Genomic DNA, 23,900 nt, shown 5'->3' on the forward strand with positions numbered 1-23,900 from the left:
TTATCATCAATATTTTCAAGCTATAAACCTAAATGAGGAGTATTAAATGTATTATCTCTCTATTATGGGGCAAGTTTTTTACATCTAAGTATTTTTTTAATCTTTCAACTGTGGAGCATTTATATGAGAAGGAACCATTTCATTTTTTTTCAAACTCACAAATAAAATATAGACTTCAATGGGGGAAGTTTTGTTAAATATCTACAGCTGTGATATTATTTAAAAAACAATACAGCCACTTCTAAGGTCGGATTATATTTATTTAGTGAAAAGTTTGAAAACTAATTATAGACCCATAAAGATTAGAGAGCACTATAACATATTAAGTTATTATGTTAAAGATGATATGGAAAATTTAGCCAATAAATTGTCCGAGGTTCAGAGATAGGACCAGAAAAAATTGCAACAGCCTTAGACAGGGGAAAAATACATTTTTGTCTGCCAGTTTAAGCTTTCAGCATTTTAAAATATTAAATGTTTTTTTATACTCCACAGAAATTATGTATATGGCAGAGTAGAATGGATTCTAGATGTGCCTTTGCTGTGATTATGCCGATGATCTTCATATGTTTGAAAATCATATAGATTTAAGGGAATACTGGACTAAAATCACATCTGCAGTTATGCATTTAATACAGTATGATTTCATGCTAACAACTAAGGGCTTCATTACGATGTTGGTCGGAAATCATTTGGACCGACTCCCTGTCAGAATGGTTGCCGACCGAATAGGATTTGGGGAGTTCGACCGACCGATTACGATGCTTCCGAACACTGTTCAGTCGGACTCCCATTGACTTCAATGGGAGCCTGTGTTCCGACCGACAACACAGGCTCCCATTGAAAAACGCAGTGGTTGCGGAAAACCTTTCACCCTGTGGCAGGCACCCCATGGTGCCTGCCACACTGTGCATGGTTGGAAAGAGGGTTCTCATGGGTACCCCATGGGCCCCATCTGAGGACTCCAGGTTAAGGGGGCCTGCTTCGGTCCCCCAAAGTCAGTTTACGACAGCCAGTCCGCGTCGGAACAGCCGATTTGGAAAGGCTGTCCGATTCCCACATCATAATACGTTGGTCGGGAACGCGGTCCGTAGACCTGTACGAGTGGGCTCCGACCTACTCAGTTTCTCCGAATGCCATTCGGAAGCGAGTCGGAAAGTCAGAACGGTTTCCGGCTATCATAATCGGTCGGCCGGATAAGTTTCTGAGTCGGCCGTAAACGCGGGTTCCGACACGGATTCAGACAAACCAAATGCCGTTCGGAGTCTTTCTGACCAACATTGTAATGAGGCCCTAAATGTATTATGTTTGGAACAAATGATGTCATACCCCATGAGTATCAAGCTCTTTTTTCTTGTCAATATTGTAATGCGATATGGGATAATTGCAAGGTACAGAGCTAGACAAAAGAGCCATCCTTGCAAGACTTCGATAACAGACATGAAGCTCTCTGTAGGCAAGACCTAAAATTGTCATTTAAAGATTTTGCTTTGTGACCGAATCCTTCCTTCAGTGATTTTCCCCTTGCTTTTGTTTTAGGGAGATAACAAGTGCAGTTTCAAGGTTGTAGTGAGGAGTTGACTGTACCTCATTGTTCGTCCATAACGTCATAGTTGCAGCATGAAGAGTCGCTACTGTTAGATAGTTGTTGCTTCGAAGCCTTGAATCAGTGCCCTACGTCGCAAAAGATTTGCTGCTAGAGTTTGAGGCGTGCCTTGTACTTGAAACGCATATGCGTACTCCTCATACAATTATTTTCCCGGAGTTTTATGTAACGCAAACTTTACCCGAAGGTATCAGAGCACTTTACTTGCATTACACAAGGACACATTCATTTTTGTTAGGCACAGGGAGATGAAGTGATTTTGCCCAGAATCACAGGATATTGAGCGTTGTTGCAGAGACTCGAACCCAGTTCCCCAAATTTTAGGTCGACCGCCCTAGCCGTTAGGCCACGTCATCTCAGGCCTTCTCAGGCATTTAATGAAGGCGGCAACTATGAGGAGCTCTGGAGCATTTTCGAAGTGTAGCTTTGTTTGCAAGGATGGATACTTTCAGCAGGATTTTCCCTTTATTCAGCAGCTTTATCTCAATTGCATATTTCATCTTTACATTCCAGGCTCTTCAGACCCAAATTTCTGTGGTTTACTCTATCAGTGTTTCTTCTTGTGAACACCTGACTTGCAAACATCTTACAAAACAGCAGCATTGCCTCTCACTGGCTCTTTCTTTTGCATTCCAATTACCGAGTTGTGTTTTCTCTTTCTTTGCACAGATTTTCAGCCCCCAGAAGGGAAGCCGAGAGACTGCTGCCTGCAGATAGTTTGTCGGGATGGAAAAACCCTCAATCTCATAGCCGAAAGTGCAGACGACTGCCTGTAAGTTTGAAATGAATTGTTTGCTGTGTTCACCAAAGCTCCGTCTTATGATAAGTGTGTGTTACTTCTAAGAGTGGTTGTTTCTGTTCTAAATTATTCTGTCTTTCCTTTATTTGATATAACATATTTTACTAGACCTATTTTACAAGGCCTAATAAAGTACTTTTTCATTTCAGTGTTGCCGTTCACCATTTTTGCTAGGCAGGCTCTAAAGGTGGGATCATGAGGCCGACTAACAAACAAATTACGTACATTATATTTGCAGGGGTAATTCATTGATTTAGACTTTATTAGCTTACTGTTAACCGAATTGCAGATTCTGTGCACCCAATACACCTTGAAACAATGTCCCAACCCAGACCGACTTAGTGTATGAAACCAATGATCAGAACTGGTTTGCCCTTTGACAAAGTGGAGGAGCATATTAGGAAGAAAGACTAGCCAAGGGTCGGACACTGTGCTGAATTTGTATAAAATGAAGTGCCAGGGCCCAAAATATTTCTTGAGAGTCCATTGCAGCTGGTGCCACCCCAGCTCCTGCCTCTGCTGCCAAATGCGAGTGAAAGCAGTAACTATCTGCTAGTTTTTAAAAAATATATTAAATTGCCAATGAAGAATTGTGCTAAAAAGGCACATAGCGCCACCATGTGGTGGATAAATAGGTGCCGTTGTGTAGATAAAGGTGCCAGTGTTGAGCACCGGCAAACATCGGCACGAAATAAGCACTGGACTCCGGCAGAAACTGAAAGAGTGAGTAAACGGGTGGTGTAAAGACTCAAGTCAGGAGGGAGGATTCCAAGAACCAAAGTAGAAGCTACCACATGAAAGCCATTAAAGTAGGGCACTTTATTCAGAAGCGGTAGCAGATCAGAGGATTACATAGGGAGCAAACTCTACAGATGTACCATGGCAGAGAAAACCAGAATGGGCTACTGTTGTTGAACCAGCCAAGAAAGAGGCACTTGTAAGAAGCAAGTATCACTTTTGGAAAGGTTCTCAAGTGTTACCTTCTCTGATTGGCATCAGCATAATGACTTGCTGTTGCATGCTAGGGAAATGCCCCTTGGTGATTAAGTGCAGTAGCACATCGCCTATGTAGAAACAAACGTCTATTTTTTCAACATGTTTGAGTGGTGCAGTTGATGGCAAACACAACAAGATGATGGACGGAGTGCTGAAACCTTTCAACCAGTCACCCCCAGTCAAGCGATCTGGGTTTGAACCATCGTTCTTTTGCTCACTATGCCACCCCAGTTTGAACCCAGCCATATGCAAATCAGTCTTGATCCTGCTCCTCTTGGGAACAGTCCAGCCCGAACTGCGAAGCCAGGTCCTCCCTGGACCGGAAACGAGCATCCTGGGACCTGCTTCGGGGTGTCATCACTCGTAAGCAAGTGTTTGTGTGCAGTAGTACATCTCCTATTTAGAAACAAATGTCTATGTTTTCAACATGTTAGAGTGGTGCAGTTGATGCGCTGTTGGCAGTAACAGCAATCTTTGATTGACTAGCTTAGCCATCTACAGACCTCAAATGTTACTAAAAGACTTCCGGAGCCTGACTTCTCCAGTCTTGCAAACTTAGTGTTTCTTAATTTCCTTCTTGTATTGAAAGTGTGCTATTTGGAAGGTGAGTCGTCTATGGTTCATGTTGTTGAACCCAAATGGTATTTTGTTAGCCCTTTTCCAGCTGGGTTGATTTCAAACATCTTTGTCGTCCCCCCCCCCTCACCCCCCCCCCTCCCCAAAGTTGTTCAAACACAGGTACATTTCTTAATCTCTTTATTAATCCATGTAAACTGTGTTTTTAGGGCACTTTTAGTGCTACTTATTAGTGCAAACTACATTAATGTTGCATTGCAGGTTGATATAAAGAAAAGGGTGGATAGTTTTTTTTTTTTATCTGTTTTAAATGAACAAACCAGGCAGCATGATAGTCAACAAGTGCATTTCATACATTTACATTGTTACACTGTTCGTTGTTCCGTTTTCTTTTTCTTGTTTTGTTCAACATCATTTTACATATTTTAGGCAAAGTCACCACACCAAGGCAAGAGCAAGTACAATTCAGTGTGTTATCGTACATAATCGCTCCCGCTACTCCTGCACACGGCTAATTATGCTACCGGTCACAGTCCTCTGTATCGTACCCAGCCCCCCCCCCCCATATTTTTCCCCATTTTTTGGGGCACCCCCTCCCCTGGAACACCACTGTCTCTGCACTGCAGCACCAATCTAGGTCCTCCGGCCATTTCGTCAAGCTCGGAGGCTGGCTCGCCAGCCATAGGTGGAGATTTCTAAACATTTTTTAACACATTTTCTCACTTTTTTGTTGCATTTAGCAAATCAAGATGCCTAAATTCTGCAACGCCAAATAAGGAAATGTTGCCCTGAATGTCTGAAGTCTGGCAATATCAAATATATGTGGATTAATGGGGAATGTAGCCCGAACAAGCAATTCTGTAATATTATTGGAGGCTACTAAAGTGTGGGAGAAGCACTGTGTATGATGCAGTGATAACTTGATGAAAGTCTCCACACTCACGGTTCAATGGGAAGTATAAAAACTATATATTTTCCTATTCTGTACACCCTAGGAAAGTAGTGTCATTAGCCAGGCCTGCCTTACTCTTGTTGGCTGCCCGGTAGAACATGCTGGGCAATATATTTATCAGATTTTTAGCATTTATCCCCCCCCCCCCGAAAAATATATATATATATATATTTTTATCAAAGAGTTAGCCTCAATGGAAGAGCCCACAAGTCATTTTCCTTAACGGTTGTTTAATGAAGTCAGCTACACAGATAAAAACAGGCAAACTGCATCCCTTCTTATATGCCAGACGCGTTTCGGTTTCCCTTTCTCAATGGCAAAGTTCTGTACGCACCACGATGGTCTGCGCACTCATTTAAAACTCACTAGGACCAGCCTCAATGGGTGTGGCCATGAACTGAGCCTTCTGGTCCATGTAGTGTTGCTTTATAATTCCTCAAGTGAGTCCGTCACTGCGTGCATGCTGTATAACTATAATAACATCCCAGTGGATAGATGCACAAGTTCTGCTTTTAAAAGTTGTATTCTTATGCTGAACATCACAGCAAATGGTCTCCCCAATAGCGATGACGCCATACTTGCGCCTTCTGGGGCCCGCTCAAGTGGTGGGGCTCTCCCGCGGCTGGGCTCAATCGCTCACATAATCCATCAAAGAGTTAGCCCCAATGGAAGAGCCCACAAGTCGTTTTCCTTAACGGTTGTTTAATGAAGTCAGCTACACAGATAAAAACAGGCAAACTGCATCCCTTCTTATATTCCAGGAGCGTTTCGGGTTTCCCTTTCTCAATGGCAAAGTTCTGTATGCACCACGGCGGTCTGCGCACTCATTTAAAACTCACTAGGACCAGCCCCAGTAGGCGTGGCCATGAACTGAGCTCAGTTCATGGCCACGTCCACTGGGGCTGGTCCTAGTGAGTTTTAAATTAGAGCGCAGACCGCCGTGGTGCATATAGAACTTTGCCATTGAGAAAGGGAAACCCGAAACGCGTCTGGCATATAAGAAGGGATGCAGTTTGCCTGTTTTTATCTGTGTAGCTGACTTCATTAAACAACCGTTAAGGAAAACGACTTGTGGGCTCTTCCATTGGGGCTAACTCTCTGATGAATATATATATATATCACTCACCAAACAGTCCGTTCTCAGTGCGCTCTTCGCACAGCAGGTGCAGATGTCGAGGTTGGACTTTACCTTGCTCGTATTTTTCTCTCCAAAAAATTGCACCGGGAGAATCCAATTTAAAAATTACATTTATTGTGACAGTACAGATGTCCCAACCACCTACACATTTCGACCAAGAAATGGTCTTGCTCACGATATCGTGAGTCCATCCTCTTTGTAAATATTTATAGTTCGGCCATGTTAGCCCATTATGAGGCATTATGAAATAGTAGTTTTTGTTGCAGTCACATTAAGTCTTTCCCTCAGTTCTGTGATAGTTTATCAAGGGGATATGCCATGTATAGGCATATTATTCATCATAGGTTTGGGCATTGTCCATTCAATATCATCAATTGTTTTGCAGCTTATTACGATCGGTAGTTGTAAGAAAGTGGTATTGAGATTAGTTCATTAGTTATTTATCGTTGTCAGTTGTGATTTCATTACATCTCGATCTTTGTTTTGTTATACTTCTAAGTGTTTGGCATGGTGCCTGAATAGATATGGAGATCCCTGATTGTTTCCATTTGTCATAGTTCCAAGATGACTGTTTACCATAGTGGTGAGCGAACTCATATGTCTTTTGAATCTTGGTGATTCTCCATGTCGAGCTTGTTTTCACTTTCTAGATAAATTGCCATTACTTGACTTATTGTCAAACGAAATCTTTCAATACTATCAATTGGCCACCATATTTTTCATATGCTCAGTATGTTTTCATAGTTCTTAACGCTGCAGTTAATATTGTGCTTACAATGATCAATTATAGATGAATTTATAACTCTTCGTCCCCATTCAGGCCATTCGGAGTCTTTGTTTTAAATCTGATGATTAGTCGTGATTCAAGTCTTCTCAATTCGAGTGTTCGATTTCCTCCTCTCTCATTTTTGGGGACTGTTGCAATGCCAAAATATCTGATGTTCTGCCAGCTTGTCTTGTGTTTTTTTTTTTTTTTTTTTTTTGAAAACCTTTATTCGTGCATATTAAAAGAACAAATACGGGCCTACAACCTTCAGGCCGGCCACGATACGGTTAAGCACTGATACAAACATTACGGCCCCTGTGCTTCAACAGCCAAGATTAGCAACGGTTTATGAATTATACACTGGAGAGATCCTTGACACCAGGGGGAGGAGAAGTGAAGGTTAATTTTAAAGTGTTTCAAAATAATTTTATCAGGAAAAAAGTCAGTGAAGAGTAAGAACCAAGGAGATTTGAGTCCGCACGATATCTTCACCACACGGGAGAGCAGCAGCATCATTAAAACAGCAATGGAAGTAAAATCTCAGGCAGTGGGGCAATGCAGTTATATAACAGGATAGTCACATGAGCAATTACGCACCCCTCCAGTGCCGCCCCCACTCAGTCAACCCCACACCCGGACCCAGAATCGAAACAAGTATAGCGCAGAAACATAAAAAGAAAAAAAGGCCCATAGAACTAATTAGAAACAGTAAATTACCCCCCCACCCTACACCAATGCGGAGGCTACGGCCTGCCCCCCCCCAGCATAGTGCCTGTCGCCCAATAAACCCGAAATATAGACGAGAAAGATAGTAAGAATAGAGTAAAGAAAGATAAGAAAAACATTACACCTATGATAAAGGGGGTAAGAAAAGAAGAGGACTATTCTAATCTAAACTCCCAAAAAAAGGAAAGTGGGGAGGAGCCTACGTATCATCAGAGCGCCCTAAACCATCGGCCATCTATGGCCTCCACACACTGAGAACCCACTACACCAAAAGCGATCGTGTGAAAATGAATTGTCACAACAATTTAAATGAAGGAAGACAGATCGCGACGAGTGCGCACAACATATACATACAGTTCCAGTCCCAGTCCAGCCCATCCGTGAAACCATGGCGATATAAATCAGTCTAGCCCTGGCCCGATCGCGGGCTTGAGATTAAGCCAGCCCCTACATGAAGGCCCCGCATCCCGTGCAGACAAAGACAATATGGCCGCTTGGGAGAAGATGGTGAAGTAGAATCACAAAATGGCCGCCGACCATCTGTAGAGGTCCCTTTGTGCACCACATAAAGTCCAGACATGGCATGTAAAGTACAGGAGTTCCACAGAAAAGAAGCAGTAGGCCACCGTGAACAATTCCTCGAGGATGTTAGGTGTTGCTCAGCTGGATACTCTTGCAGACGCAGTGAGGCAGGCAACAATGAAGCAGGCAGCAATGAACGGGGAAACAAAGTATCCGCTGTTGAGCTGGAGAGCAATTGATCCTGGGTGCCGGGAAAGCCAGTTGCAGGCACCAGTGTAGCACGATCACACACAGCCGTTGCGTCCCCGCAAGAGGACAAAAGCACTGGCAGACCCACGCCGTGTTGATGACAAATGGAGCGCTCACGACCCGCAGCCGACAGCATGGAGTCAAACTGCTCACTCAGCGCCTGCAAGCCAGCACACATTTGTAGACGAAAGTCCCGCAGGACAGCCAGAACGGAGCCGCATGTCAGCGGAAGCTGCACCCCCACATCGGCAGCAATCCGGGACGGCACTGTGGAGCTGGTGTCTGGTGGAGGGAGGGCGAAGCGGGCAGCGGGCAAGACCGGAGTATCACCCCCCAGCCGCGAGCAGGCAAACAACGCCATGTTTTACCGCCGGACGGTACAATGACCGGGGGGGGGGTCGTAGCAAGGAGTCAGTTCCCCTCAGGTCTGCGCCGCAACAGGGAAAGCCAACAGTCGCCTCTCTTCCCCCGGGTTCTCTTTGCAGCCGACTAGGCAATGGAAGAAGGGGGTCGGCAGCCTCCCACAGCGCGATCCACAGATCGGGGCAGGAGACCCGCCGCACCGGGGCTTACCTTACGGCCCCAGCCCTTCGGGCGCAGGGTGCAGGAGGTGTCCGGCCGTCCCTCCCCAGGCTCAGCTGGCGACAGTCCGTGGTGTGAGGTGAGGTCGGGACCGCGCGGCTCGGGTTTGCGCTAGCGGGTCCGGTGACTGCGGAGCCTCCAGGGGGCCGGCAAAGGCAACAATGGAGCAGGGGTCCAGGGCGGAAAACAAAAGCACCAAGAACTCCGGCATCCGGGCGGGCTGAGACTTCGGGGAAGCGGCGGCGTGGACAGCGCGTCGTCGCACACGTTTCACCTCGCAAATCGGCGAGGATAGGAATCGGGATGATAGTCCGAGGCCAAGGGCCGACGGAGCCGGGCGCTCAAGCGTCTGCTCCGGTCGCCATCTTGGCTCCTCCTTCGCTTGTCTTGTGTTTGATATGTAAGTGTTTGGAGATCGCATAATTCATTTCCTCGTTCTGGATCGCCCTCAGATGTTCTAGAATTCTTTTCTTTAGAGGACATGTAGTGCTTCTAATGTATCGTAAACCGCATGAACAATCGATGATATAGACAACATAAGAGGTTTCACGTGTTATTCTCGCACTGATTTTGAAGGTTTTACCTCTAGAGTCTTAAATCTCCTTCATATTTTTGCCAATTTTGCATGCTTTGCATTTGTCGCAATGTACAAAGCCCGTTTGTTGTTTCATGAGTCAGTTTGTTTCTTGGTAATAAGATGGCTTCTCACAAGTTTGTCTTTCAATGAAGGTACTTTACGGTAAGTTACTATTGGTCTCGTCCCTATCTTACTTCCAATATCTGGATCTTTTGTGAGGATGTTCCAGTACTTTTTGAGAATATTTATAATTTTATAGTTTTCTTTGCTGTATATCAGAATCATCCTTATTGTAACATTCTCTTTATTGATCTTTGTTTTTTGGTCTTTGTTCATGAGAGTGCTTGCGCGAGGCATACGTCTTGCCCGTTCCTGCACCTGTTTGACGTCTCTATATTTATAGCCTCTTTTTATGAATCTTTGTTAGGTTTTGTAAAAAGTATTTTCTACTACTGTGTCGTCTGAACAGTTTCTTCTCTTTCTGATAAATTCGCCATACGGAATGCTTTTTTTCAATTGAGCTGGGTGAAAGCTTGAGCCGTGTAGTATACTATTCGTTGATGTCGGTTTACGATAGACTTTAGTATGGATGTGGTAATCATTGGACAAGAAGAATTCCGAAGCCAGCGCAAGATTCCTATCTCTATGGAATGGGACCAAATGTTAGAAACATTCAAAGCCCTTGACTCACTTACCCCTCCGGTGTCTCCAGCTGGACCTGTGCCACTTACGTCTCCCTGCAGTCAACCTGCCCGAAGTTGAGTAAAAATATGTTTTAAAAAAAATATAGTATGGATGTGGTTGTTGTCTATATACACGGTTACATCCAGGAATTGAATTTGCTTCCTGCTAATGTTGTAGGTGAATTTTAATCCTACCGTGTTGTTGTTTAGGATTTCAAAGAATTCCTTGAACTCTTCAATTCCTCCGTTCCACATTAGGAAGAGATCGTCTATATATCTCAGCCAGAGTTCAATCTTGGTGGTATATTTTTCATTCTCCTCCTTCCAGGCTATGAACGTCTCCCACCAGCCCATAGTAAGGTTGGCATAACTTGGAGAAAATGAAATCCCCATGGCGGTCCCGCACACCTGGGCATATACCTCATGGTTGAAGAGAAATACATTGTTCTCCAGTATTGAATCTTTCATAGATTCACATTCTTGTATCTTCCCCGTCGTCATGGTGGGAGTCTCACGGTAAATGAATAACAATAGCAGTAAAAGAAAAAACTGCATGGAAGCCCATAAGGAAGTATAGAGTATGGTAGTCTATCATTATTATTATGTGGTCCAAATGCCAGCCAATATGCTGCCAGCCCTGAGATCACACTCCCCAGCAGAGCCACCATACCTCAGATTTCCAACCGCCGTCGTGTGAGAAGGAGTCTCCCTGAGCTCTGCTCAGTTTTTGGTTACTTGGTGAACTTTTGACCTTTCTACAGCTTTGGATTGAGGTACTGCTTTTCCTCTATTTCTTCACCATGTCTTACAGCTCTAAGAAGAGGCTGTTCAGACCTTGCAAATCATGTGGGAAGGCCAGATTATATTCTGAGGACCCTCACAAAGAATACTTGTACTGCCTTTACCCTACGCACGTCCCCAAGGAGTGCAAACACTGTCGCTCTTTCTCGGGTAAAACCCTCAAAGACAGAGAAGCTCGCCTGTTGTTATGGCTTCAGAAAAAGAAGACCACCTCAGACTCTGAGTCTGATAAAGGATCTAAAGGGCACTCCTCTAAAAAACATAAGAGGAAGCTGTCTGAGGAAACGGCTGAGGTGAAGAAACAGAAAACTGAAAAAGCTAAAGTCAAGGAATCATCGTCCTCTTCTTTGCCTCATACACCTCTCAAAAAGTCTTAAGAGACAAAGACACCGTTGTTGCTCCTGTCGACGAAGACCGGAGTAAGTTCTGTCTCGACGTCGAAGAAAGCGTTGATGACCTCGACATCGACCGCGTCGTCAACGACGACCATCTCGACGACGACTGCATCGTCAATGACATCTACAATGACGACATCGTCGACGATGGGACCATCGACGACACCGTCGACGACGAAAGTACAAACCTCGTCGACGGCCATTCTAATGCCACCGTCGTCGCTTTCGTCGACGGGCACGTCGACGAAGAATTTTAAATCACGGACTACAAGATCGACCATCTCAATGAAGAGACTTCCTCCATCGACGTGCTCGTCGACGGACAAGAAAACAGAATTCTCCACATGGACCAAGATCTCGCCGCTTCTCCCATCCAAACTCCTGGATTTACAGGAGTCAGAAGATGAAGGTCCATTCGGAGTGGCTTATAGTCCCTCGCAACTCCAAATTAAAAGCCAGGAGACAGATGAGGAGGAATGCCAGGAAGTTCAGGAAGAACTGTTGTTTAAAGATCGTCCAGTACAAGGCTCCAGAAGGTATGAGTCGTTCCAACAAGCTTACGATTATGACGAAGAAGAAGATGATAATGTCAGAGAAGACGCAATATCCATGCCTATCTCTTTAGTCTCCGACTTAAGGCATATGATTAACAACTACTATCGACGTTTCCCAGATGCAAATGCCCCTGCTTCCAACACCACAAGTGTACCACAGCCAGTGGTTCAGACTCCGGTGATTCAAACTCCACCTCCGGTGCAGAAAGTGCGTACCCCTAAAATAATAACGATTAGGGATGACTTTGTTGAAAGCGAGCAGGAAGTGCAGCCAGAGGAAGGGGAATTACTACAAGACGACACAGCGGTCGATGAATGGGATCAATATGTTATCCCTTTACCAGTAACATCGCCATCTCTGGCAAACTGACCGTCGGAAGACATCGGCGGCTTCCATGACTTAATAGAGAAAGCTTCCAAGAGATTCGAACTTCCTTTGCTGGTAAAGGAAAATGAGTGTTTCCTCTATGACTTTAAGGAAACTTCAAGAAAATCAATAAGGACAATACCAATAATCAACCACATCTGGGAAGAGGTGCTGACGATTATGAAAAATCCTGCCTCGGTTGCAGCCTCAGTTCCTAGGATTGAGAAAAAGTATTGTGCCCCCGAAACAACACCAACGTGCCTGATTGGTCATTTAAGTCCTGAATCAGTAGTTATGCAGGCAGCGCAGAGACGCTCCAAGAAACCGGCCTCTACGTTGTCAGCTCCTCTGGACAAGGAGAGCAAAAAGATGGATGGCGCAGAGAAACGCTTTTCTGTGCTGGCAGTAGCTTCTATCAAGGCAACAAATGCATTGGCACTTGTCAGCCGATATAACCGTCAGATGTGGTCGGGTGGTCGGAAAATGCTCCGCTTTTGTCTCATTTTCCTGACGACAAAAAAGAAGAGGCGGCAGTGATCCTGCAAGACAGAGCTAGGGCAGCTTCTGAGTCCATCGACATAGCTATAGACATATCATCAATAGGATTCAGACAGATGGCTGGAGCTGTATCGCTTTGAAGACATGGGTGGCTGAAGGCTACATCTTTCAGGACCGAAGTCCAGACGAAGATCGTGGACATGCCCTTTGATGGGGAAAACCTTTTCGGAAGACATATCGATGAGGCGTTGTAAGGAATAAAAGCGGACACAGACACCGCAAAAGCCTTAGGTTCCCTCCAACAAGGAAGATTTCAGTCTTTTCGTGGAAGAGGATCAAGAGGCCAGTTCCATCAAAGATCCTTCTTTCAATCTAACAGGTACCAACCTTATTATCAACAGGGGTACGTCAATTCTCTAATATCCAGCAGTTTCGCTCCTCTAACACCTCTTACCAACAACAGTCTAGAAGAAAACCTTCCGCAAGCGGAAAGGCACAGGACTCCAATAGGAGACAGTAACGACACCCAGGCGCCGTCCCCCTCGTCACGCCCCAATCAGATCCATTACCTCTCTCACTATTATCATCAGTGGCTCTCGATAACATCGGACAGATGGGTGTTGGATATTATACACCAATGCCACACCCTGGAGTTAATACAAACACCTCCAGCTCGACCTTCCATTCACAGGAAACAAAACCATCTCTCAGCACTCAAGGCAGAAATTTTACCCCTCACCGTGAAAGGGGCAATAGAGGAGGTTTCACCACAACCGCGAGGGAGAGGATTCTACTCGAATTTTTTCCTTATAAGAATAAAACAGTCCACCAAATGGAGGCAGGTAATGGATCTCAGGGGCCTGATGAAATGTATAAAGAAAGTTTCGTTTTGTACGCTGTTGTTACAAGAGATTCTCCTAATGTTGCGCTGGGGAGATTACATGGCATCGTTAGATCTCTTGGATGCCTATTTTCATATTCCGATTCACATCAAACACAGACCGTATCTACGATTCGCGGTGGCGGGGTGCCACTACCAATTCAAGGTGTTACCCTTCGGTCTCAGATCTGCGCCAAGGGTATTCACGAAATGCATGGAGCTGGTCGCGGGGCACTTGAGACAGCAAGGCCACCAGATATATCCGTATCTGGACGACTTGGCTCATAAAAGGCGCATCGTTCCAGGACGCACTGCAATCCCTAGAATGCAGCATGGATTTGTTCCAAGATCTAGGACTGAGGATCAACATGGAGAAGTCTTTCTTCGTTCCAGCGCAGTCTCTTCAGTTCCTAGGAGCCAAGCTACAGACTCAGGAAGCAAAAGCGTACCCTTCGGAAGAGCGCACGCAAAAAATAATGAGGCTGACAGCACGATTAAAATCAAAAAGGTTCACTTTAGTAAGAATCTTCAAATCATTGCTGGGAATGATATCATCCTGCATTCCCTTAATCCCCAATTGTCGACTACGCATGCGGCCGCTACAAAAGCTTCTCGACAAGCAATGCGTACAAGCCCTAGGATCCTTCGAGGATCGAATCACTATCAATCCTCAGATCAAAGATGCACTGTCATGGTGGGGCATCAGGAGCAATTTAACAAAAGGTCTGCTTTTCAAACCCCAATCTTCCAGCTATGTCATGAAGACAGACACCTCATTACAGGGATGGGGAGCACACCTTCAGGAACTGGAAATACAGGGCCATTGGACAGATCAAGAGGCCCGATTACACATCAACCTGCTAGAGTTAAAAGCGGTTTTCCTGGGCCTGCAAGCCTTCCTTCCCAGAATCCGAAACTTTCCTGTTCTAGCCAGGACAGACAGTACGACGACAATGTTTTACTTACTGAAGCAAGGGGGCACAAAATCAAAACTCCTCTCGGCACAAGCCCAGGAGATTTGGAACTGGATGTTACAACACAACATTTCTCTGCAGGTTCAACATGTCCCTGGATTACACAACACAAGGGCAGACCGCCTAAGCAGGTCAACCTCAATCTCCCACGAATGGGAACTAAATCAAATCCAGCTTAAGAATATTCAGTTTATGGAGCACACCAACTTTGGACCTGTTTGTAAATCAACACAACAAGAAATGCAAACATTTTGCAAGCAGATTCCCTCAAGCGGGGTCTTGGGGAAGTGTGCTACACCTCCGTTGGACGAAGATGTTTACATTCGCGTTTCCCACGTTCCCTCGCATACCAAGGATTCTACGGAAAATGAGATCGGAACCGTGCCATCTAAACCTAATAGCCCCGGCTTGGCCGAGACAGTTCTGGTACTCAGAACTCCTCCAGCTGTCAGTGAATCCCAGAGTGCAGTTCCCATTGATTCAGGATCTGAGCTCCATGAGAGACGAACAAGTACTTCATCCGCAGTTGACCTCTCTGAACTTGAACTTGTCAGCCTGGAACCTCATGAGCATGAATTTTATTCCTTAGATATCCCTCAAGAATGCTGGGATATTTTATCGAACTCTCGAGCAATATCTACTAATAAGACTTACACAACAAAATGGAAGAGATTTTGCCATTGGTGTTCTAATCAAGGTCTGCATCCTTTACACTCATCGCCAGCACAGATACTCCCTTACCTGCTACACCTAGCCAAAGCTGGACTCTCTCATGCATCGATAAAAGTACATCTTGCGGCTATTTCGAGATACCGCAGAACACCAAATAGTCCATCTCTTTGGTCGCAAAGGGTGATAAAGGAGTTCCTTAAAGGGCTGTTCAGAGTGTTTCCACCTATTAAGCAGCCATCCGTTCCATGGCACCTCAATACTGTTTTGTCACATCTCATGAAAACCCAGTTCGAACTGATTCACAAAGCTGAGTTACAGTTCGTCTCTTGGAAAGTGGCTTTATTACTAACCCTCACTTCAGCCAGGAGAGTCAGTGAGATCCAGGCGTTCTCTATCTCGGAGCCATTTCTTCAATTCAAGTCAGACAAAGTCATTCTCAATTTATCCCCAAAGTCCCTACGGCGTTTCATCTCAACGAGCCAATTGTATTACCCACATACTTCAAGAATCCATCTACTGCAGCGGGAAAATCTTTGCACTCTTTGGACATCAGGAGATGCCTCAAATTTTGTATTGACAAAACAAAATCTTTTCGGAAAACAGACCAGCTGCTCGTTGCTTTTGCTGTGCCTAGGAAAGGCTTAGCTCTGTCAAGATCTACCATTTCAAGATGGATAGCCTCTGCCATCTCTTTATGTCATGAAAAGGCAAGGAAAGCCTTTGCACGCCAGAGTTTGCACTCATTCAGCACGAAAAATGGCAACTTCAACCGTATTTTTCGCGGGAGTATCGCTCCCGGGCATTTGCAGAGCGGCAACATGGACAAATGCACACAGGTTTACCAGGCATTACTGTCTGGACACAGCGTGGAAAGCTGACTCCGCAGTGGGACAAGCAGTTCTACGGCATCTGTTCCACTAAGGTACCTCTCTTTCTATATATATTTGTATGTTTACATATATACATATATTCAAGAGACTAGTTGTGTTTGTTAATTACTTTACTCTATGACTGTTTATTCCATTAGATTTACTTTGATATGCTTTGTTGATATTTTGTTTTATGTTCCATGTCCCAGGGTGATATTCACTGAGACACATACCTTTGTTTTTGAACCAGTATAAGGCAACATGAGATTTCAGTACTAAGGAAGCAGAGCCCTATGAAAAGGGGTCTATCCTGGAAACGCTACATGGTATATGCACTGCTGTCTAGTCTGATACAAGCATGTGAATTTATGAAAGGTTCAATACTGGAAAAAAACAAGTTACTTACCTGTACACTATGGTTCTCCAGTATTGATATCTTTCATAGATTCACATGCAGCCTGCCCGCCACCCCGTTTTCTCAGGTAGACCACTTTTATCTCTAGATACATCCTTGGCTCACACTTGGGGCTGGAAATCCGAGGTATGGTGGCTCTGCTGGGGAGTGTGATCTCAGGGCTGCCAGCTGATTGGCTGGCATTTGGACCACATAATAATAATGATAGGCTATCATACTCTATACTTCCTGAGGGGTTTCCATGCAGTTTTTTCTTTTACTGCTATTGTTATTCATTTACCGGGAGACTCCCACCGTGACGACGGGGAAGATACAAGCATGTGAATCTATGAAAGATATCAATACTGGAGAACCATAGTGTAGAGGTAAGAAACACGTTTTTTTCTCAGGCGGTTCTCGAAGGAACCGGCGCCAACAGCGCCGGTTCCTTCGAGAGAGATATATATATATATCTCCCAACGTTGCTCCTTCTGGAAAGCAAACACCCGTGGAAGGTGGCGTACACGCCAGCGGAGCGTGCTGGCTTTTAATCCACTCGAAGCAGTCCAAAGTACGTGCGCTCTCAGGATCAAAGACACAAAATCCACAATAAAGATGCCACCAAGTTTATTCCACAACATGTTTCGACTGCATCTGCAGCCTTGTTCACAACATTTATTGTAAAAAAAATGTGTGGGAACTCTAATTACCAGGAAACATATGGAAGGACTTGATAATGCGCAAGAACTGTTGCAAAGCATTATGGACCTTGAAGTTCGTTTTAATTTAGGAACTGTGCAATCAGTTGAAACCCACTCATACTCTTGGGTCAATAGTTAATAAAAGAGTAGAGGTTTTTTAAAATTGTGAACTGATCCTCCGAAGAAAAAGAACCGAATAGTCATTAAGATTTAAAGCACACAAGTGAATCTGTGCATGTCAAGTCTTTCGTCACTGTTTGGTCATTTGAATGTATTTAAACTTGCCCACTACAGACCCTCGCAATGTGCATATGATTAAGACCAGCCTTGGTCGGAACGCGTTATGCTGAACTTTGGTTACCTGCTGGAATAAAAACCTGCTTTATCTCACTCCTGACTGGAGATATCTGTCTATCTATCTGTCTATCTGTCTATCTATCTATCTATCTATCTATCTATCTATCTATCTATCTATCTATCTATCTATCTATCTATCTATCTATCTATCTATCTATCTATCTATCTATCTATCTATCTATCTATCTATCTATCTATCTATCTATCTATCTATCTATCTATCTATCTATCTATCTATCTATCTATCTATCTATCTATCTATCTATCTATCTATCTATCTATCTATCTATCTCCTACTGGCGGTCGCCAGTAGGTAGATATAGTTAGGACCTATTTTCCATAGGAAATCGGCAACATTCTATTTGGAATAACTTTGGCACCGATTGACGAATCTAAGGGAAATTTTTACAAACTTTTGGGCAGCTACGTTCCGCTCCTATCCTGAAAGTTTCACGGTGATTCGTCAAGCGGGGGCCGAGAAAAAAGGGGGGGTCCAAAATGCGTTTTCCCCATGCAATTTCCCATAGGACCTTTAGCCGCATCTACAGCCCGAACTGCTGAACGGAATTACACCAAATTTGGCAAAGAGGTAGTCCTTAGTTCAGACCCGTGCCTTTTGCTTAAATGGTGTAAATCCGTTCAGTAGTTCCAGAGAAAATGACAGTTAAAAGTACATATATATCTATGGCCTCGGAGGGCCCTCGTACCCTTGGCGCACCCTGCCGTGCATGAGCTGTATTTTAATTGGCTGCCAACACTCTGAATCAGGAAGTATTGGCCGCCATCTTGTGCCTCGGTAGAACCGAGGCACAAGAAACCCCCAACAAAAGTCGCAAAACGCGAAAAGGGGGCAGGGTAGAAACACCCTGACCCCCTAGGCCTGATCAGGGGGTCCCACAAGGACTCCCAAGGCCCAAAAAAGTATTAGTTTCTTTTTAAAAAAAACAGGAGGATGCACGCTGGATGCGTGCATCCTGCCGATTTAAAAATAAATAAATAAATAAATTAAGCGCGGGCTCCCGCGCTGGTTTGTTATCTAGCCCCCGGTGGGGCCAAATCCCAGGGGCAATGAATTTAATGTAAAGGGGAGCCCAGAGGGGCCCCGGGGACCGCCACCCCCTGGGGCTTTTTGAAATGATGTATGGGGGGCTTCTCAGGCCCCCCCAGCCCTGGGGACCGCCACCCCGGGGCTTTTTACAAATGTTGGAGGGGGGCCGTGCGGCCCCCCCTCCTGGAGACTTGTACAGGCCCTGGCGACCGCCACCCCCCAGGGCCGGCTCCTGCAGTGTCCCAGGGTGCCCACCCCCGGGACACTGCTGTTTGCAATTGCAGGGCAGGAGCCTCGCGGCTCCCAACCTGCCATTGCAAATTGCTTTGCTTCATTGAAGCGAGAGCAGGGAAACCTGCTCTCGCTTCAATGAAGCAAAGCAGATTGCTTTTCCATATGGGGAGCAGCATGTTAGCTGCTCCTCATGTGGAAAAGCAATGCCGGCTCCCGCAGGAGGCGGGGAGCCTGCTGGGACCGTGGGGGGATTGGGGCCACGCGTCCCCCCTCCCTATTAAGCAAAAAAAAAAAAAATAAACAATGGCCGGCCCTGGGGGATGGGGTCCCCGGGGCCTTAAGTGGCCTGAGGGTGGGGCTACGCAGCCCCCCTCCATATCATTTTTTTAAAAGTTGACCATGCCCCAGGGAATGGGGTCCCCGGGGCCCGGAATTAGCCACGGGAGGGGGGCCACGCGGCCCCCTTCCTGTAAAAAAAAAAAAAGTAATTTTAATTTTGGGGTGAGGCCCTGGGGGAATGGTGTTCCCAGGGCCACAACAAAGTAAAAGGAAGGGGGGCCACACAGCCCACCTTTAAATTTTTTTTTTTTTTTTTAAAAGACGCGATCGTCCCTAGGTCCCGCCCCTTCACAAGCACACTCTGCAAACGCACCCTGTGGCGCGTTTTAAATTGGGGAATTAATTCCCCTTCAATTCTGGGGGTCCCTGGGGGCCAACTAGCCCACCAGGTACCTCCAGTAAGCACCACAGGGCTGCGTTGCAGAGAGGTGCTCCAGGCCACGCCCCTTTTTACACCTCTCTGCAACGCAGCCTTGTGGCGCTTACTGGAGTTACCTGGTGGCTAGTTGGACCCCAGGCACCCTCAGGATTCAAAGGGACTTAATCACCCCAACTTAAAACGCGACACGGGCGCGTTTGCACAATGGTGAAGGTAGGGGGCGGGGCCTGAGGTGATATGTGTGCAAACACGCCCTGTGGCGCGTTTTAAGTTGGGGAATTAATTCCTCTTCAATCCTGAGATCACAAATATTCCTCTAAAATCAGCCGAACTATGAATTCCGATTTACTCACCTGCTGTTATCAGGAGAGAACCCAGTGCTGCATCTTTTAGCCCAGCACTGACCCTGAAAAGTAATTCTAAGCGTACTTACCAGTAACTTGTATTTCTTTCCATAGGAATCCATTGTGTGGTTTTCACCAGAAAAGTTTCTAAGTGTCGATCTTTGAAACGTACAAATATTCCTCTAAAATCAGCCGAACTACGAATTCTGATTTACTCACCTGTTATGAGGAGAGAACCCAGTGCTGCATCTTTTAGCCCAGCACTGACCCTGAAAAGTAATTCTAAGCGCACTTACCAGTAACTTGTATTTCCTTCCATAGGAATCCATTGTGTGGTTTTCACCAGAAAAGTTTCTAAGTGTCGATTTTTGAAACGTACAAATATTCCTCTAAAATCAGCCGAACTACGAATTCCGATTTACTCACCTCGTCTGTATGACTTAAACACATTCTTTCAACTGTTTACAGGAGATTCACCAGTGCTGGATCCAGGATCCACCACTGAGTAAGAAAAAAGTAACAATAACACTACTTACCTGCTAAGTGAATTTTCTGCCATAGGATAGCATTGGTGATTCTATGTGAAAAAATTGTCTACTTTTAAGATACAATAATATTCCTTAAAAATCACTACTGTAACCAAAACGCTTTTACTCAACTGTTTACAGGAGATGTCCAAGGACTGAATCTAGGATCCAGTCCTGTGGTTAGAAAAGTAATCCATAAAGTAACTAATTGCATTTGACTAGAAATTCACATTGAGCTAAATGTTGCATTGTGTTTGAAATTGTGTTGCCCATTGCAACAACTGTAACTACTGTACTTAAAAGTCTGTTGTCTATTTGCAAAGTATTTAAACTAAAGTAATTCATTCTGAGAAAGTATATTTTGTATTGTAATGTATAATGTCATTATAATGTAATTAAAAAATTAAAATATCTAAAAATAAATAGTTAAAAAAATGTAAATCAGTATAAAAAAAATCAGTATAACAATTAATACATTAAAAATTGTCATTTACAAAACCTTTGAAATTCACTGAAAAAACCATAGGTTTCAGGCCTGATATAGTTAGGAATTAGCATTTAAAAAACCTTTGAAATTCACTGAAAAAACCATAGGTTTCAGGCCTGATGTAGTTAGGAATTAGCATTTAAAAAACCTCAGAAATTCACTGAAAAAACCATAGGTTTTAGGGGTGTTATAGTTAGCTGGACATTTCACTCGAACAAAACCATTGAAATTCCTTGTACTAACTACATCTCGCGCGCCCGCAATCCACTGCTGATGATGTCACATATTACATCATCCACGACATGGTCAGTGACACCACTGATGACATCTCAAATGACATCACTGATGATATCATTGATGACATCATCCAGTGAATGTGGTTTGGTTCGTTATGTAAATGTGTAGCTTTCCTTTCCAGCCATCCCACCCCGGAGAGCTTGGTGTTCCAAAATGTTACTTCCCGTGGCACCTTCCCTTCCGCACCCTCGGGTAGTGAATCTAAAAGGCTGGACAGCTTTGGTAAGAAGATCTTTTCTACCAGCCTAGCATTGCGGCCGGTAAACACTGCATGCCTCTTGGGCCGCTACGCCCATTCGCTATGGGAAACGGTTGCACAAGTGCTACCATATGTTCTGGGGGAGGCCAGGGCTGTCCTTTCCCAAGCTGTTGTCCTTGGGAGAAATGCAGCAAAGTTTGCCATACGCTGTGGCCTAGACACGACAGACTCGCTGGACAGAGCGATTTCATCAACGATTGGCGTTAGGCGCCATGCCTGACTGAGAACGTCTGGATTTTCAGGTGATGTCCAAGCCAACCCTATGGACATGTCCTTTGATGGTTCTTGTATCTTCGTAGATAGGGTGGATGCGGCGCTAGAGTGCTCGAAGGAGTCACAGGCTACGGGCAGATCCTTGCCTCTCTCAATGTCATCCCGGCCTGCATCTACCTTTCACTCCTTTCGTGGCTACGGAAGAGGCTTCCAACTGCGCCAGCCCTACCCCAGCCAGAGGACTTCTTAAGTGCAGCAACCTCTGCGTGGCCCTGGGCGCATTTCACTCCGATCCCACAGGTCGGAAGGCCAGAAGTCAGGTCAGGCCGCAACCCCCTTCCCCTCCAAACATTCCTAGTAAGATCCTCCTAGATCGTGGGTATCCAGTTGGTGGCCGGATATACCATCACTTCCACCACTGGTGGGATATCCCCTTGGATAGGTGGGTTTTGCAAATAGTCCGAAGGGGCTACTCCTTCTCCTTCGAGACTACTCCTCCCTCCATTCCTCCAACTTATGATCGGCTGATGAAGGATCACCTTGCCTTGCTTCGCGAGGAAGTCAAAACTCTCTTGGCCAAGGGAGCTATAGAGGGTACCTAAACCAGAAATAGACTGTGGTTGCTATTCCCGCTATTTTCTGGTTCCAAAGAATGATGAAGGCCTTCACCCTAGTCTCAACCTCAGAACCCTCAGCTACTTCCTCAGAAAAGAAAAGTTCAAGATGCTCACTCTTGCTCAGATCCTGTCTGCCCCTGGACTCTGGAGACTGGATGGTAGCGTTGGACTTGCAGGATGCCTTTTTCCAAATTACCGTTCTGCCTGCCCATTGCCACTACCTGCGGTTTACGGTGGGCCATGAGCACTTTGTTTACCGTGCTATCTTTCGGTTTCACCTGTGCCCCTTGGATGTTCACCAAGGTGATGGCGGTGGCTGCATCCTACCTGGGGAGATCAGGGGTTCCAGTCCCCTATCTCGACAACTGGTTGTTGAAGGTGGGCTTGTCCCAAGCAGTTGTCTCCACCAGACTACAGCGAACCTCCTGCATTTCCTGGTGTTCACTATCCAAGTGCCGAAGTCACAGCGGACTCCCTCTCAGGCGCTCCCGTTCATCAGAGCAGTTCTGGACACGGTGCAGTTTCGGACTTATCCTCCTGAGCGGCGAGTCCAGGATATTCAGGCTATGATACCGATGTTTCAGCCTCTATCCTGGATTTCGGTGATGATGACTCTGGGGCTGCTGGGCCTCATGGCATCTTGCATCCTTCTAGTAGATTATGCCAGATGGCATATTCGGGCTCTGCAGTGGGGCCTTAAGTTCCAATGGTTGCAGCTTCAGGGGAATCTCACCGACCTCGTTCAGATATCAGAGGGCACTGCGAACTGTCTGCAGTGGTGGCTGACAAACCGCATTTGGGTCAGAGGCAGACCCTTTTCCTTTCCCCACCCAGATCTCACAGTGGTGACATATGCGTTACTTCAGGGATGGGGCGTCCATCTGGGAGAGGTGGAGATCAGAGGACTCTGGGCTCCGGCAGAAGTCGGGCTCCATATCAGCTTGTTGGAGCTTTGTGCGATCCGATTGGGACTGAAAGCCTTCTTTCCATCCCTCAAGGGAAGGCTAGTTCAAGTGTTCACAATCAACAGTACCGCCATGGGGTACTGCAACAAGCAGGGCGGTGTGGGGTTGTGGACTCTCTGTCAAGAGGCCCTGCGTCTCTGGACTCGGCTGGAGCAACAGGTCATATCCCTGGTAGTTACACACCTAGCTGGTTCCCTGAATGCCAGAGCAGACGAACTCAGCCGTCGGTGCCTAGCAGATCACAAGTGGCTTCTCTATCCGGAGGTTGTGCAAGGTCTCCTTCAACAATGGGGAGAGCCTTGATTAGATCTGTTTGCCTCTGAAGAGAACTCACAATGTCAGCAGTTTTGCGTGTTGAAGTTGCCAAGGCGGCTGTCGCTCGCCAATGCTTTTCATTTTGAGTGGAGCATAGGCCTCCTTTATGCCTTTCTACCCATTCCACTCCTGTCCAGAGTGCTCAAGAAGATCAGGAGCGACCGGGCCCATGTCATTCTTGTGGCTCTAGACTAGGCACAGAGAGTTTGGTATCCTGAGCTTCGGCAGATGAGCATTGATCC

At 45.6% G+C, this 23,900-nt stretch overlaps 1 protein-coding gene across 2 annotated transcripts in view; it reads left to right on the top strand.

Annotated features, from left to right (window-relative positions):
* PLEKHB2 (pleckstrin homology domain containing B2) overlaps positions 1-23,900 on the top strand; it is a 340,607-nt gene that overhangs the window by 187,028 nt on the left and 129,679 nt on the right. For both annotated transcript variants that reach the window (XM_085634619.1, XM_085634620.1), the window contains exon 4: positions 2,276-2,378. In XM_085634619.1, coding sequence (XP_085490745.1) covers positions 2,276-2,378 — 103 coding nt within the window. The remainder of the gene's footprint in view (positions 1-2,275; positions 2,379-23,900) is intronic.

The sequence above is a fragment of the Triturus cristatus genome, chromosome 11 (assembly GCF_964204655.1).
Source record: "Triturus cristatus chromosome 11, aTriCri1.1, whole genome shotgun sequence".
Lineage (NCBI taxonomy): Eukaryota > Metazoa > Chordata > Amphibia > Caudata > Salamandridae > Triturus > Triturus cristatus.